Raw genomic sequence first — 17,741 nt, 5'->3', positions numbered from 1 at the left:
CACGATAGCCACTCATGTACATTACACGTCACACAATACACACAGTATACATGTATACACCCTCAACTATGCTATACATGTAGATTGCAAATTTGCATCTTAATTCACAGATTACTCACATAATGTCACGCCTTGGTCATTATATTTTGTGTTTTTGTTATATGTTTGGTTAGGCCAGGGTGTGACATGGGTTTATATGTTGTTTTTCGTATTGGGGTTTGTAGTATTTGGGATCGCGGCTGATTAGGGGTGTTGTATAGGCTTGGCTGCCTGAGGAGATTCTCAATCAGAGTCAGGTGATTCTCGTTGTCTCTGATTGGGAACCGTATTTAGGTAGCCTGAGTTTCGCTTTGTATTTCGTGGGTGATTGTTCCTGTCTCTGTGTAGTGTTCACCAGATAGGCTGTAATAGGTTTCTCGTTCCGTTTGTTGTTTTTGCATTGAGTTATTTCATGTATCGTTTCGTTTTTGTTCATTAAAGATCATGAGTAACAAACATGCTGCATTTCGGTCCGACTCTCTTCCTTCAACAGACGAACGCCGTTACACAACACACATAATCATGCATAATCATGCATACTTTACACACAGTAAATATGAATGAGTCATGCAAAGCTAAATGAAGGTAAAGTCAGATGGATGTTTATCAGGGTTGCTGAGTGGACTACCACAAATGGGGCCTGATAGAACGTACTGCCTCAACTACACTGAACTGTTTCTCTGCTTTGGGCCATTGGGTCCTGCTAGAAATTACCTCTCTGCCTACTGCGACTGCAGTCACAACTAACAACTGCGTAGTTCTTCATAGTAGTTCCTCATAATGCGTAGTTCCTCATAATAACTTCCTCATAGTTATTTGCTGATAGCGGTTCAACAGCTGCTCTGTCCTCAACACGTGTGCCATTGATTACCTTTACCCAACCGTTTGGTTGTGTGCGCATTGAAAAAGCACATTAACCTAATCGTGGTCTTGGTCAGTTGACAGGAGAAGGGAGTCAATGGGTGCTGCAGACTGGAATTAGTTCAGAGTTATCCATTGGTAGTCTGGAAATAAACAGTCATAACCTCTACTGCCTGATTATATCTGAACACTGAAACAGGGAGAAGGAGGGAGAGAGAGAGAGCGATGTTGAGAAAGAGAGGTTGAGGAGGAGGGAGAGAGAGAGAGCGATGTTGAGAAAGAGAGGTTGAGGAGGAGGGAGAGAGAGAGAGCGATGTTGAGAAAGAGAGGTTGATGAGGAGAGAGAGAGATGTTGAGAAAGAGAGGTTGAGGAGGAGGGAGAGAGAGAGAGCGATGTTGAGAAAGAGGGGTTGAGGAGGAGGGAGAGAGAGAGAGCGATGTTGAGAAAGAGAGGTTGAGGAGGAGGGAGAGAGAGAGAACGATGTTGAGAAAGAGAGGTTGATGAGGAGGGAGAGAGAGAGAGCGATGTTGAGAAAGAGAGGTTGAGGAGGAGGGAGAGAGAGAGAGCGATGTTGAGAAAGAGAGGTTGAGGAGGAGGGAGAGAGAGAGAGTGATGTTGAGAAAGAGAGGTTGAGGAGGAGGGAGAGAGAGAGAGAGATGTTGAGAAAGAGAGGTTGATGAGGAGGGACAGAGAGAGAGAGCGATGTTGAGAAATAGAGGTTGATGAGGAGGGAGAGAGAGAGAGCGATGTTGAGAAAGAGAGATTGATGAGGAGGGACAGAGAGAGAGAGAGAGCGATGTTGAGAAATAGAGGTTGATGAGGAGGGAGAGAGAGAGAGCGATGTTGAGAAAGAGAGGTTGATGAGGAGGGACAGAGAGAGAGAGAGCGATGTTGAGAAAGAGAGGTTGAGGAGGAAGGAGAGAGAGAGAGAGCGATGTTGAGAAAGAGAGGTTGATGAGGAGGGAGAGAGAGCGAGCGATGTTGAGAAAGAGAGGTTGAGGAGGAGAGAGAGGATGTTGAGAAAGAGAGGTTGAGGAGGAGGGAGAGAGAGAGAGCGATGTTGAGAAAGAGAGGTTGAGGAGGAGGGAGAGAGAGAGAGAGCGATGTTGAGAAATAGAGGTTGATGAGGAGGGAGAGAGAGAGAGAGCGATGTTGAGAAAGAGAGGTTGAGGAGGAGGGAGAGAGAGAGAGCGATGTTGAGAAAGAGAGATTGAGGAGGAGGGAGAGAGAGAGAGCGATGTTGAGAAAGAGAGGTTGAGGGGAGGAGGAGAGAGAGAGAGGGAGAGAGAGAGCGATGTTGAGAAAGAGAGGTTGAGGAGGAGGGAGAGAGAGTTGAGAAAGAGAGTTGAGAAAGGGAGAGGTTGAGAAGGAGGGAGAGGAGAGCGTTGTTGAGAAAGAGAGGTTGAGGAGGAGGGAGAGAGAGAGAGCGATGTTGAGAAAGAGAGGTTGAGGAGGAGGGAGAGAGAGAGAGCGATGTTGAGAAAGAGAGGTTGAGGAGGAGGGAGAGAAAGAGAGGTTGAGGAGAAAGGAGAGAGGTTGAGAAAGAGAGAGAGAGCGAGGAGGAGGAGAGAGAGAGTTGAGAAAGAGAGGTTGAGAAAGAGAGGTTGAGGAGAAAGAGGGAGAGAGGAGGGAGAGAGAGAGAGATGTTGAGAAAGAGAGGTTGATGAGGAGGGACAGAGAGAGAGAGAGCGATGTTGAGAAATAGAGGTTGATGAGGAGGAGAGAGAGAGAGCGATGTTGAGAAAGAGAGGTTGATGTTGAGGAGGGTTGAGAGGAGAGAGAGAGAGAGTGATGTTGAGAAAGAGAGGTTGATGAGGAGGGACAGAGAGAGAGAGCGATGTTGAGAAAGAAGGTTGATAGGAGGGAGAGAGGAGGAGGGAGAGGAGGGAGAGAGAGAGAGCGATGTTGAGAAAGAGAGGTTGAGGAGGAGGGAGAGAGAGAGAGAGGTTGATGTTGAGAAAGAGAGATTGAGGAGGAGGGAGAGAGAGAGAGAGTGATGTTGAGAAAGAGAGGTTGATGAGGAGGGACAGAGAGAGAGAGCGATGTTGAGAAATAGAGGTTGAGGAGGAGGGAGAGAGAGAGAGCGATGTTGAGAAAGAGAGGTTGAGGAGGAGGAGGGAGAGAGAGAGCGATGTTGAGAAAGAGAGGTTGAGGAGGAGGGAGAGAGAGAGAGCGATGTTGAGAAAGAGAGGTTGAGGAGGAGGGAGAGAGAGAGAGCGATGTTGAGAAAGAGAGGTTGAGAAGGAGGGAGAGAGAGAGCGTTGTTGAGAAAGAGAGGTTGAGGAGGAGGGAGAGAGAGAGCGATGTTGAGAAAGAGAGGTTGAGGAGGAGGGAGAGAGAGAGAGCGAGAAAGATGTTGAGAAAGAGAGGTTGAGGAGGTTGAGAGGAGAGAGAGAGAGAAAGAGAGATTGATGAGAGAAAGAGAGGTGTGAGAAAGAGAGGTTGAGGGAGAGAGAGAGAGAGCGATGTTGAGAAAGAGAGGTTGAGGAGGAGGAGAGAAAGAGAGAGAGAGGTTGAGGAGGAGGGAGAGAGAGAGAGCGATGTTGAGAAAGAGAGGTTGATGAGGAGGGACAGAGAGAGAGAGCGATGTTGAGAAATAGAGGTTGATGAGGAGGGAGAGAGAGAGAGCGATGTTGAGAAAGAGAGGTTGAGGAGGAGGGAGAGAGAGAGAGAGCGATGTTGAGAAAGAGAGGTTGATGAGGAGGGACAGAGAGAGAGAGCGATGTTGAGAAATAGAGGTTGAGGAGGAGGGAGAGAGAGAGAGCGATGTTGAGAAAGAGAGGTTGAGGAGGAGGGAGAGAGAGAGAGCGATGTTGAGAAAGAGAGGTTGAGGAGGAGGGAGAGAGAGAGAGCGATGTTGAGAAAGAGAGGTTGAGGAGGAGGGAGAGAGAGAGAGAGCGATGTTGAGAAAGAGAGGTTGATGAGGAGGGACAGAGAAAGAGAGAGAGGATGTTGAGAAATAGAGGTTGATGAGGAGGAGGAGAGAGAGAGAGCGATGTTGAGAAAGAGAGGTTGAGGAGGAGGGAGAAAGAGAGGAGGGAGAGAGCGATGTTGAGAAAGAGAAAGGAGAGGTTGAGGAGGAGGGAGGGAGAGAGAGAGCGTTGTTGAGAAAGAGATGTTGAGGAGGAGGGAGAGAGAGAGAGCGATGAGAAAGAGAGGTTGAGAAAGAGAGGTGTGAGAAAGAGGGTTGAGGAGGAGGGAGAGAGAGAGAGCGATGTTGAGAAAGAGAGGTTGAGGAGGAGGGAGAGAGAGAGAGAGCGATGTTGAGAAAGAGAGGTTGATGAGGAGGGACAGAGAGAGAGAGCGATGTTGAGAAAGAGAGGTTGAGGAGGAGGGAGAGAGAGAGAGCGATGTTGAGAAAGAGAGGTTGAGGAGGAGGGAGAGAGAGAGAGCGATGTTGAGAAAGAGAGGTTGAGGAGGAGGGAGAGAGAGAGAGCGATGTTGAGAAAGAGAGGTTGAGGAGGAGGGAGAGAGAGAGAGAGCGATGTTGAGAAAGAGAGGTTGATGAGGAGGGACAGAGAGAGAGAGCGATGTTGAGAAATAGAGGTTGATGAGGAGGGAGAGAGAGAGAGCGATGTTGAGAAAGAGAGGTTGAGGAGGAGGGAGAGAGAGAGAGAGCGATGTTGAGAAAGAGAGGTTGAGGAGGAGGGAGGAGAGAGAGATGTTGAGAAAGAGAGTTGTTGAGAAAGAGATGTTGAGAGGAGGTTGAGGAGGAGGGAGAGAGAGAGCGTTGTTGAGAAAGAGATGTTGAGAAAGAGAGAGAGCGATGTTGAGAAAGAGAGGTTGAGGAGGAGGGAGAGAGAGAGAGCGATGTTGAGAAAGAGAGTTTGAGGAGGAGGGAGAGAGAGAGAGAGCGATGTTGAGAAAGAGAGGTTGAGCAGGAGGGAGAGAGAGAGAGCAATGTTGAGAAATAGAGGTTGATGAGGAGGGACAGAGAGAGAGAGCGATGTTGAGAAAGAGAGGTTGAGAAAGACAGGGACAGCAGTTGAGAGAGAGCCGTTGAGGAAGAGAGAGAGTGAGGTTGAGAAAGGAGGAAGATAGGGAGCACAACAGAAAGAACTGATTGGAAAGAAAGCAGGAGAGCGAGGGCTGCCAGGTGACCTTTTCCAGGACAGCCAGCCGAGCTCTGTGATGCATTGTGTTCCTTATCCTGATGTTAGTGTGACAAGTTAGTCCCTCATAGTGACCACCTGGAAGGTCTTGGAGTCACCAGCCTGGGGAATCATGACAGCATCAATGAGCAGCCAGTGGTGTTGTTTATTTTAGATGAAAACCTGGGGATATGGTTTGATTGGCCATCTGGTAATTGAATTGAATGATTCTGTTAAACTCCCTTCGGGGTTCCATAGATGTGAGTCCAAGTGACAGAATGAACTGGTTAACTGAAAAGCACAAATTAGATAAGAGGCATGACACAAGAGGACAGATTTAATAAAAACAATTAGTTGAAAAGTGTCATATTCCAGGATAATTGAAAATGGCCAACAGTGTTTACTTAGTGCCTGTACTAATACTGCTATCACCACAACTAAATAACTGAATTAACAGAACGCACAGTGGATGTCTCTAGGTGAACATGCGGTAATAGGAGATGCAGTTGTGACTGTCAGGGTTCAGTCAGTGCACTATCCACCTGATTATCTCCCACCCACTTCAGACTGAGCCCTAGGTACTTATACTCTCTCTCTCTCTCTCTCTCTCTCTCTCTCTCTCTCTCTCTCTCTCTCTCTCTCTCTCTCTCTCTCTCCCACCCACTCAGACTGAGCCCTAGGTACTTATACTCTCTCTCTCTCCTGAACCCACCCACTTTGCCCCCCTCCTCTCCGTCTCTTTTAATTTTTTTTTTTACCTCTGGTGCCCTGTGTTGATGTAACCTCGTCCCCAGGCTCCAATTGCTGCCGCATCAACAGAGAGAGCCAGCTGGTGGGCGAGATTAGTGTTGATGTAATCAGCTGTGAGATGGGGGTCTGTACGTTTCCTTTATAGGGGCTAGCAGCCTGCTCTGTGAGGAGTGGGTGTCAGCAGCACATACAGTACAGGAAGGAATGGTGTTCCTACCACACACACACACACATACGCACGCACACACTTTCTTTCACAATCTCCCTTTCTCTTTTTCTCACTCCACGTTTCTATGAGTGATGCAGAACCTTTGTGTGGCCTGTGAATTCGGGGGGTTGATATTGTGTATGGACATGGATGAGTGTGCATGCGCGTCCGGGTGCGCGTGTGTGTTTGCGAGTCTGTGTGTGTGCCAAGGTTATTATAGTTTTGGGATTTTTATTAGTGTTTATTACGATTCGCTTGAACATTTTATTTGAAATTCAGTTTAGTTTTCCGACTTGACTCACTAGTTTTTATTTAGTTTCTGTTTGATAAAAACATTTCTATTTCATTTTTATATTTATTTCAGTTTTAGTTTCAGTGTTAGGGACAGAAAGTATCCTAGAAGCCATGTACTGTATGTGTTGTAGGTCTATAGCAGGGGTACTCGAGTACTCTTTGAGATGGTCCTGTCACACCTTTCCTAGGTAGCAAAGGTCCGGATGGATATTGTCATTTATAACAAACCCTCACCTTGCGACCCCAAACTGTTCAAACTGTTCACCCTTCTTGTTGGCAGAAACACAATTTAGCCGTTTTAAATGGAAATGTCCTGTAATTATACACATTTTCCACATCTTATGTGTATTCATATGATACCAGGAGTCGAATCCTGACCCAATTCCAAAAATCAAATAATAGATGTCTCACCTTGTCTTTCTCTTGTAATTATTTGGAGGTGCTCTTGGTGATGAACTTGGTTGGGTTTTTCCCTTGTATCTCTGTTCCCACAGGCTGCCATCTTCTGACTCTACAATACATTTACTCTTGTCCTTTCCACTCAAATGAATCCCATACGGGGCTTTGCCTTTCGCGACTGACCACTGCTGGTGTCGGGTTTACTGACACCATTGTTCATGCCTATGGTTCACACTCATGCGCCACGCTTGCCCGTGGATTTCTTCCCTGTTAACTACTGATAGCTAGTGATAGTGACACACAAGCTAGGCCTATTTGAAACATCCCTATATACTGGCACCATTTACCTGCAAGATTCAGATTCTCGAAAACCCCATTTGAAAAAAAGCTTATTTAAAAACAAAAATAACAATTTGATTTTTGCCCAAAGTATTTTTTTTTTAAATAAACAATTTATGATGGTTTTTATTTGATTTAAATCCGTTTTGCAGGCAAAGATAAAAGTGTGTGTGTGTGTGTGTGTGTGTGTGTGTGTGTGTGTGTGTGTGTGTGTGTGTGTGTGTGTGTGTGTGTGTGTGTGTGTGTGTGTGCGTGCGTGCGTGCGTGCGTGCGTGCGTGCGTGCGTGCGTGCGTGCGTGCGTGCGTGCGTGCGTGCGTGTGTGTGTGGTATTAATGGCTGTAGGACAGGGCTTCACATGTTTTGAAGTCACGTTATCCATGGTGAATCAAGGTCAATACTCCAGTGTCCCATACACTACAGATAGATCCATTGCACTGTATTTGATAGCTCCACAACTACTTAAATAGTTTCCCGGCTTAAACATGGCACGATGCCGGCAATCCTCATAGACCTAGTCATCCAAAACAGAATAACATATGTGCATGGCGGAGGCAGAAATGACAAATACCACTTGGTGAGGCATTTGTAAACTTGAAACAAACGTGATAAAAAATGTGTTGCCTGTGGAGGGCACATTATCACACAACAGTAAAGACTACATTACCCACGCATGGTAGCACATAGATACTTGTGGTTCTAACTGCCCCCAATAGATTTACTAGACATATTCAGAGAAATGGTTCATGGCATGTTAGCATTTGGACATTTAGCATTGTGTTAGCGTTTCAAACATTTCATTAGCTATCATCCATATGAAATGAATACATTTTTTCTCAATGCACACACAGATGCAGCACACAACTGAACCATGTAGCATGTTCTGAAATGCAGCTTGTATACAATCTGGAACTCTTAATATCTCACCATCGCTTAATTCACCCAATATGCTTTTTCACCTTTAGCCTCTGTTAAAGTTCCAGATGAAGCATCTTGATGAAATTCCAGGAGAAAAAGATTGAGAAATCCAACTATTTAAGTGGCTAATTGATTAGTCATCCATTTGAACATTCTAGCATTCCCTGGGGGTCTCTACTCTGTTAGAGAGAAAGGATTTGGAAAAGGGCTCAATCTTATAGATTTGAGTCATACTTTATGGTTTAAGTAAATCTCAAATTACACCTTATTTCCTATACAGGGGTTAAAACAGGAAATTGTGTAATTTGAGAAATAGCCTTTGTGGGATACTAAGCTACAGTATGCCAGTCAGCCTTGCACAGACTGTTTGACTTTGTATGTTCTGTGTTGATGGCTGATTTGTGTCTATGGGGGAACAGTGGAGCTCATGAATAAATGAGACTGTTGTATTATAGATGATGATGATGGCGTGAGATTGACAACTTGACTGATAGACACTCATCCCCTGCTGTTACCATATCTTACTGTGGCTAATTCTCTCTCTCTCTTTCCCTCCGTGTGTGTGTTTTAGGCCCTTTCCTTCAGAGGACACTGCTCTAAATGAGGATGACGTGTACCGGAGTCTTGAGGAGCTAGCAGAGTATGTAGCCAGCCCCCCTGCTGCACCCCTCATCTCACACACACACACACACACACACACACACACACACACACACACACACACACACACACACACACACACACACACACACACACACACACACACACACACACACACACACACACACACACACACACACACACACACACACACACACACACACACACACACACACACAAATGGTGTTCGGAAGTAGCTGCAGCAGCACGGCCGTAACCGTCCATACTGCCACCTTCCTCCGTCCTCCTGTTTACACAAACTCCCTGCCCTCCGTCACTCTGTCCGTTGCCATGGTGACACCAGTAGAACATTGGCTTCCTGCCTGCCACGTTGGCTCAGTGACTCTATGGCTGGCTGGCTGCATGGCTTGGGTGATGAGTGGGTGGGTGTGAAAGCCAGCTCAGGTCGAGGGAGCGGCAGAGGCAGGGAGGCTGGCCTGGGGTGGGGTGGTAGGGTGGAGGCTGTGTTATGCGACAACTCCCATTCCTCTGATTAATGGAGAATAATTAGGTGCTGCGCTGAGATAGGTGTCATTCATCACCCAGAGAAAGCGAGGAGGAATGGAGGGGGGGAGGATAACAGAGTGCCACCACTACTGCCTGCTGAATAGATTACTGAAGGAAAACGTGCAGAAGCATAGAGGAGTGAGGGCCAGGCAGGCTAATACTGGATTAAAGCTCAGCTTAGCCTCCAGCCCAACCCAACACTGGGGACTTACTGGAAAAAGCAGCTCTGTTTCCAGACATAGAGAGAATAGTAAACACACAGGTGCTGGGCTGCATGTCATACAGTATAGCTTGGTTTAGGAAGGATCTTCCATAAGCACCCAATGCAAAGTTTCCATCCAACGACCTTAGTCAGAGCAATGACAAAGCAATCTCAAAAGGTTGTTGGATAAGGCACGTAGAATGAGGCATTTGATTGTAATGCATCATTGTGGTGGACCTGTCATGCCTTACCTACAGTTGTGTTGTAGGTAGCACAAAGCGCATCAGCAGGTCCTATTGGAAAGGTCCTCTGCTTTGATTACATCCCTTTTAGTTTGCCCTTTATCTTTTGACCCCACGCCCCCACACCTTCTCTGACCTGCCCGGAGCCTATGGTGACCCCTAGTCATTCCACGGAGGTTGGGCCTTGGCCCCAGCTTCCTACTCCGGTGTGAACCTGCTCTTTGTCTCACCTAACAGGTGCAAAGTGCTGCTGTATCTTATTGAATTAATGAAGCCACGGTGCTTCACGGACCTTTTGAGGATCAGATATGCTTTTCATTATCATCGACGGCCCCAGTCAAAGTAATTGATTCATCAGGAGATCCTGCATGTAATGGAGTAGGACACACTCAAGCAAGGAGTAATCTCACGCTCATAGTGTTGTTAATTGGCCCATGATATTGATGTACGGTCAATTTAAGATGAGTGTGTGACTGAAATGAGAGAGCGATATGCCAGTGGATGAGTAGGTTTAACTATATTGAACAAAAATATTAAAGCAACATGCAACATTTTCAAAGATTTTACTGAGCTACAGTTCATATAAGGAAATCAGTCAAATGAAATACATGAATTAGGCCCTAATCTATGGATTTCACTGGGCAGGGATCTTTCAGTGCATAGGCCCACCCACTAGGCAGCCAGGCCTAGTCAATCAGAATGAGTTTTCCCCCAAAAAGGGCTTCATTACAGACAGAAATCCTCCTTATCACCCCCCCACCAATGATACCGCAGGTGAAAAAGCCAGATGTGGAGATTAAGCACTGGCATGTTTTACATTTTTTATTTATTTAAATAGGCAAGTCAGTTCTTATTTACAATGACGTACTACTCCAGCCAAACCCGGACAACGCTGTGCCAACTGTGTGCCGCCCTATTCAGTCTGGATTTGAACCAGGGACTGTAGTGACGCCTCTTGCACTGAAATGCAGTGCCTTAGACCGCTGCACCACTTGTGGTCTGCGGTTGTGAGGTTGGTTGGACGTACTACAAAATCATCTGAAACTACATTGGAGGCAGCTTATGTTAGAGAAATTAACATTAAATCCTCTGCCAACAGCTCTGGTAGACTTTCCTGCAGTCAGCACCTTAATTGCACGCTCTCCTTAAAACTTGAGACATCTGTGGCATCGTGTTGTGTGACAAAACTGCACATTTTAAGTGGCCTTTTATTGTCCCCAGCACAAAGTGCACCTGTCTAATGATCACACTGTTTAATCAGCTTCTTGATATGCCACACCTGTCAGGTGGATGGATTATCTTGGCTAAGGAGAAATGCTCACTAACAGGGATGTAAACTAGCAGGGATGCGAATTCATTAGAACGTGCGTTGAAGATGTCGTTCCCATAGCAACGATTATGTAAGAATGCTGTTCATCGACTACAGCTCGCATTTAACACCATAGTACCCTCCAAGCTCGTCATCAAGCTCGAGACCCTGGGTCTCGACCCCGCCCTGTGCAACTGGGTACTGGACTTCCTGACGGGCCGCCCCCAGGTGGTGAGGGTAGGCAACAACATCTCTACCTCGCTGATCCTCAACACTGGGGCCCAACAAGGGTGCGTTCTGAGCCCTCTCCTGTACTCCCTGTTCACCCACGACTGCGTGGCCACGCACGCCTCCAACTCAATCATCAAGTTTGCGGACGACACAGCAGTGGTAGGCTTGATTACCAACTACGACGAGACGGCCTACAGGGAGGAGGTGAGGGCCCTCGGAGTGTGGTGTCAGAAAAATAACCTCACACTCAACGTCAACAAAACTAAGGAGATGATTGTGAACTTCAGGAAACAGCAGAGGGAACACCCCCCTATCCACATCGATGGAACAGTAGTGGAGAGGGTAGCAAGTTTTAAGTTCCTCGGCATACACATCACAGACAAACTGAATTGGTCCACCCACACAGACAGCATCGTGAAGAAGGCGCAGCAGCGCCTCTTCAACCTCAGGAGGCTGAAGAAATTTGGCTTGTCACCAAAAGCACTCACAAACTTCTACAGATGCACAACCGAGAGCATCCTGGCGGGCTGTATCACCACCTGGTACGGCAACTGCTCCGCCCACAACCGTAAGGCTCTCCAGAGGGTAGTGAGGTCTGCACAACGCATCACCGGGGGCAAACTACCTGCCCTCCAGGACACCTACACCACCCGATGTTACAGGAAGGCCATAAAGATCATCAAGGACAACAACCACCCGAGCCACTACCTGTTCAGCCCGCTATCATCCAGAAGGCGAGGTCAGTACAGGTGCATCAAAGCTGGGACCGAGAGACTGAAAAACAGCTTCTATCTCAAGGCCATCAGACTGTTAAACAGCCACCACTAACATTGAGTGGCTGCTGCCAACACACTGACTCAACTCCAGCCACTTTAATTATGGGAATTGATGGGAAATTATGTAAATATATCACTAGCCACTTTAAACAATGCTTCCTAATATAATGTTTACATACCCTACATTATTCATCTCATATGTATACGTATATACTGTACTCTATCATCTACTGCATCTTTATGTAATACATGTATCACTAGCCACTTTAACTATGCTACTTTGTTTACATACTCATCTCATATGTATATACTGCACTCGATACCATCTACTGTATCTTGCCTATGCCGCTCTGTACCATCACTCATTCATATATATTTATGTACATATTCTTTATCCCCTTACACTTGTGTGTATAAGACAGTAGTTTTGGAATTGTTAGTTAGATTACTTGTTGGTTATTACTGCATTGTCGGAACTAGAAGCACAAGAATTTCGATACACTCGCATTAACATCTGCTAACCATGTGTATGTGACAAATAACACTTGGTTTGAGGTTTAGTTCATGTTAAGGGACTCTTGTGATTGTCTGTCCTTCCTGGAGTTGACAAAGCATGAAATGGGTACAGTTGTCAAGGGACTATTTTTGTCTGAATGACACTCTTCAGATTGAGAAGCAAATGTTGTCAGAAAGGCTTTACATCAAGACAATAACAGTATATTTCTATCACTCCTTGGTGGGGAGTCAGATTCGAGGCTGACAACTCAATGTACTGTAAAGTTAGAACCAACGAGTGTTACAGTTGACATCACAGAGGATCTGGGGACATGTTATCACTGACTAGGCCTAATTGATGAGCATTTAGGGAATTCTACGTTGAGTAGAGGATACCCTTACAACAAAAAACACATGTCAAATATTCAGATGTGAAATAGCTGTTTTCACATGTTGAGCTTTAAATAAACACTTTGTCAATGTTTCAATTAAAGATCGCCACTTTAAACACCTTTAATGTTATTATATGGTGCAATCCTCTAGTGAGTGGGTTTCTTTATTTTGTACCATTAAGCAACTTCTGAAGTATAGGAGAAAATTGTTCTTAGTATTGCAAACAAAAATATTGATATTGAAAGCAAAACATAAACCCAAAAGTATTGATAGAAAAATAAAATATTACAAAAGCATTTAATGAATGGATGCCAAAATAGTTTTCTGTGAGAGATATTTGATGAAAATGCAATTAAATACATTTTCTGCAATTTTCTATTTTATTTGACATTTTTCGTATGAAATGTTTTAGTAAAGGTAGTGCTGAGACATATCCCCTGCTCCCTCACAAGATTCAGAGACCATATCCCTGAGACTACACTGCCTGTGTGGGGTGGATGTTTATGTCACGTGTACAACATCATGTCAGGGTGAGGGAGCCAATCTAATACAGAATGTAGAGGTGGGTATGAGGTTAGTCCTTTATTGGTAGGAGAGCTCCCCTGCTGATAACAGTAGGAGGGGCATGCAGGTGGTGCTCTCTTCATATGTTGCTCTTTGTCCAACTCGTCCTCCTTCAAGCCTGTGCAATGTCACCTTGTCTGGCCATGGCTTCCCATTCACATCATCACTATTGACTTGATTTTCTATAACGGAAGCTTCTCTAATGTCAAAAATGTAAAGTGTGGTGTACTGCAGGGCAACTCTCAAAGCCCTCTACTCTTTTCTATTTTTACCATCGACCTGCTGCTGGCATTAAACAAAGCATGTGTGTCCATGTATGCTGATGATTCAAACATATATGCATCAGCAACCACAGCTAATGAAGTCAATGAAACCATTAACTTAGAGTTGCATTCTGTTTTGGAATGAGTGGCCAGTAATAAATTAGTCCTGAACATATCTGTATTCGGTACAAATAATTTCCAAAGTTCTAGACCTCATCTGAATCTGGTAATGAATAATCTTGTTGTTGAACAAGTTGAGGAGACTAAATTACTTGGTGTTACATTTAAGTGTTACCTTAGTTGGTTAACTGTCCATAGTCAAAACATATAGATTCAATCATTGTAAATCTGGAGAGAGGTCTGTTCCACACCACAGTCCAAAAAGGCAAGTTCTGCAGGATCTAGTTTGGTCTTATCTTGATTATTGTCCAGTCGTGTGGTCTTTTGCTGCAAGGAAAGACCTAGTTAAGCTGCAGCTGGCCCAGAACAGAGCAGCACGTCTTGCTCTTCATTGTAATCAGAGGTCTAATATTAATAGTATGCATGCCAGTCTCTCTTGGCTAAGAGTTGAGGATAGACTGACTGCATCACTTCTTCTTTTTATTGGAAACACTAGACATGTCACCAGGGGTCTTTTCACGGTCGACAAATCAAGAACAAATTCAAGAAAGTGTACAGTATTATGTAGAGCCATTATTGCATGGAGCTCTATTCCATCTCATATTGCTCAAATGAACAACAAACCTGGTTTAGAAAAACAGATAAAGTGGGTCCTTCCGAGTGGCACAGCAGTCTAAGGAGTCATTACAGACCCGGGTTTGATCCCAGGCTGTGTCGCAGCCGGCGGCGACTGGGAGACCCATGAGGCAGCGCACAATAGGCATAGCGTCGTCTGGGTCAGGGGAGGGTTTGGCCCGGCCACAATGTCCTTGTCCCATCGTGCTCTAGCGACTCCTTGTGACAGGCCGGGTGCATGCAGGCTGACTTCATTCGCCAGTTGTACTGTGTTTCCTCCGACACATTGCTGTGGCTGGCTTCCAGGTTAATTGAGCAGTATGGCTTGGCAGGGTTGTGTTTCGGAGGATGCATGGCTCTCGACCTAGACTCTCTTCCAAGTCCGTATGGGAGTTGCAGCGATGGGACAAGATTGTAACTACCAATTGGATATCACAAAAACGGGGTAAAAACTACAAAAAAACACAAGAAATAGATAAAGCAACACCTCATAGCACTACGCCTCTCCGCTCTTTGACCAAGATAGTTTGTGTGTATGTATTGATATGTAAGCTACGTGTGCTTTTTACATTTTTTTTATGTAGTTCTGTCCTTGAGCTGTTCTTGTCTATTAATGTTCTGTATTATGTCATGTTTCATGTTTTGTGTGGACCCCAGGAAGTAGCTTCTGAGTAGCTTCTGCTTTTGCAGCAGGTAACGGGGATGATAATATCCAACCAAATACCAAATACTGTATCTATCTGTTCATGTCAGGTATTGTTGGGAAAAGCAGTGAAAAGATGACCTATTAAAGAGCTTGAAGGAGAATTCAGGTTTGCTCTACATAGAGAAAGTTGGCATCTCCCTACACAGAGAATCTCAAAAGATTAATGTAACAGTGCCTTGAAACAGCCCTCCCAGATACGTACTTGCTCAATGTTTGGACAGCCTCTGAGATCTGATATAGTCAGAGCTAATAAAATGGAAGCCCATGGCAGCAACCTCTCTAACTTCATGAGAAAGAAAGGGCCTCGTCGCCCTAAAACTTTCTGATTAAATCAGGGAAGAAAGGGAAGCAAGATATTTCCGTCCCAAGTAAATCTGTTTATTTATCCATCAGCTTACAAATGTGCTGGCCCTAGTCATATGTCTCTGGGTAATCCACTCTTCTACAGTTGCACACACACATTTGTCAGTAATTGCATCGCCAGCCTGGTGGTGAAAACCAGAATGACCTTCCATTGAATTTGGTCTGCACACCCTGCAGTCTGCAGAGAGAGAGAGTTGAAATTCCCCATACACAGTGAGGGGAAAAAGTATTTGATCCCCTGCTGATTTTGTATGTTTGCCCACTGACAAAGATATGATCAGTCTATAATTTTAATGGTAGGTTTATTTGAACAGTGACAGAGACAGAATAACAACAAAAAATCCAGAAAAACGCATGTCAAAAATGTTATAAATTGATTTGCATTTTAATGAGGGAAATAAGTATTTGACCCCCTCTCAATCAGAAAGATTTCCTGCTCCCAGGTGTCTTTTATACAGTGCTCCTAATCTCAGTTTGTAACCTGTATAAAAGACACCTGTCCACAGAAGCAATCCATCAATCAGATTCCAAACGCTCCACCATGGCCAAGACCAAAGAGCTCTCCAAGGATGTCAGGGACAAGATTGTAGACCTACACAAGGCTGGAATGGGCTATAAGACCATCGCCAAGCAGCTTGGTGAGAAGGTGACAACAGTTGGTGTGATTATTCGCAAACGGAAGAAACACAAAAAAACTGTCAATCTCCCTGAAATCCAGAAATCCTGCAGCTGCCGCAAGGACCCCCTGCTCAAGAAAGCACATATACATGCCCCGTCTGAAGTTTGCCAATGAACATCTGAATGATTCAGTGGACAACTGGGTGAAAGTGTTGTGGTCAGTTGAGACCAAAATGGAGCTCTTTGGCATCAACTCAACTCGCCGTGTTTGGAGGAGGAGGAATGCTGCCTATGACCCCAAGAACACCATCCCCACCGTCAAACATGGAGGTGGAAACATTATGCTTTGTTTTTTTTCTGCTAAGGGGATAGGACAACTTCACCGCATCAAAGGGACAATGGACGGGGCCATGTACCGTCAAATCTTGGGTGAGAACCTCCTTCCCTCAGCCAGGTCATTGAAAATGGGTCGTGGATGGGTATTCCAGCATGACAATGACCCAAAACACACGGCCAAGGCAACAAAGGAGTGGTTTAAGAAGAAGCACATGAAGGTCCTGGAGTGGCCTAGCCAGTCTCCAGACCTTAATCCCATAGAAAATCTGTAGAGGGAGCTGGAGGTTCGAGTTGCCAAACGTCAGCTTCAAAACCTCAATGACTTGGATAAGATCTGCAAAGAGGAGTGGGACAAAATCTCTCCTGAGATGTGTGCAAACCTGGTGGCCAACTACAAGAAACGTCTGACCCATGTGATTGCCAACAAGGGTTTTGTCAAATACTTATTTCTCTCATTAAAATGCAAATCAATTTATAACATTTTTGACATTTTTGACATGCAGAGATACAAATCTCAAAAACTGACTGCACTGATGTGAAAATGTGACCAGTCCCGTTGGATCTACAGTATTTCAAAATCTGTCATTTTGAAACTTCCATTTAAGAGTAGATCTAATCCAAGGGCATTAGAAATGATGATGATATCAGTAGGAGCCTGAGATGACCCTTTACCAGGTGATGGTCAGTGTTGCCAAGCCAACCCAGAGCAGCCAGACTTGCTGTAGCTCCCTGGTCAATGTCCAAACATGTGATTTAATATGTACAGCTCTGTGAAAAAGTATTTGACCGCTTTCTGATTTTCTCTATTTTGGCATATTTCTGATACTGAACGTTGAATCTTCAACCAAAACCTACTATTAGATAAAGGGATCCCGAGTTAACAAATAACACAAATTATACTTATTTTATTTATTTAATTAACAAAGTTATGCAACACCCAATTGACCTGTGTGAAAAATGTATTGCCCCCGTACACTCAATAACTAGTTGTGACAATAATTGTAACCAAATGCTTCCTTTAGTTGTTGATCAGTCTCTCATGTCGCTGTGGAGGAGTTTTGTCCCACTTCTTACATGCAGAACTGCTGTAACTCAGCGACATTTGTGGGTTTTCAAGCATGAACTTTGGGTTTTCAAGCATGAACTGTTCGTTTGAAGTCCTGCCACAACATCCACATTGAGATTGGGTCTGGACTTTGACTAAGCCATGCCAAAACTTTAAATGTGTTGCTTTTTAGCCATTTTCATGTAAACTAGATTGTGTGTGTTGGATCATTGTCTTGCTGCATGACCCAGCTATGCTTCAGCTCACAGGAAACCGAACGCTGCATTCCACAGTAAGAACCTCATACCAACAGTCAAGCATGGTGGTAGTGTGATGGTTTGGGGATGCTTTGCTGCCTCAGGACCTGAACAACTTGACTTAATAGAAGGAACCATTCA

At 45.0% G+C, this 17,741-nt stretch overlaps 1 protein-coding gene across 11 annotated transcripts in view; it reads left to right on the top strand.

Annotated features, from left to right (window-relative positions):
- The window catches only part of LOC124048888 (guanine nucleotide exchange factor VAV2-like), a 254,430-nt gene that overhangs the window by 188,981 nt on the left and 47,708 nt on the right, over positions 1–17,741 (top strand). For all 11 annotated transcript variants that reach the window (XM_046370051.1, XM_046370050.1, XM_046370046.1 and 8 more), the window contains exon 5: positions 8,470–8,538. In XM_046370051.1, the coding sequence (XP_046226007.1) occupies positions 8,470–8,538 (69 nt within the window). The remainder of the gene's footprint in view (positions 1–8,469; positions 8,539–17,741) is intronic.

Source organism: Oncorhynchus gorbuscha, linkage group LG11, assembly GCF_021184085.1.
Source record: "Oncorhynchus gorbuscha isolate QuinsamMale2020 ecotype Even-year linkage group LG11, OgorEven_v1.0, whole genome shotgun sequence".
Lineage (NCBI taxonomy): Eukaryota > Metazoa > Chordata > Actinopteri > Salmoniformes > Salmonidae > Oncorhynchus > Oncorhynchus gorbuscha.
Note: the sequence above shows the minus strand (reverse complement) of the source record. Positions and strands in the feature narration are given on the sequence as shown.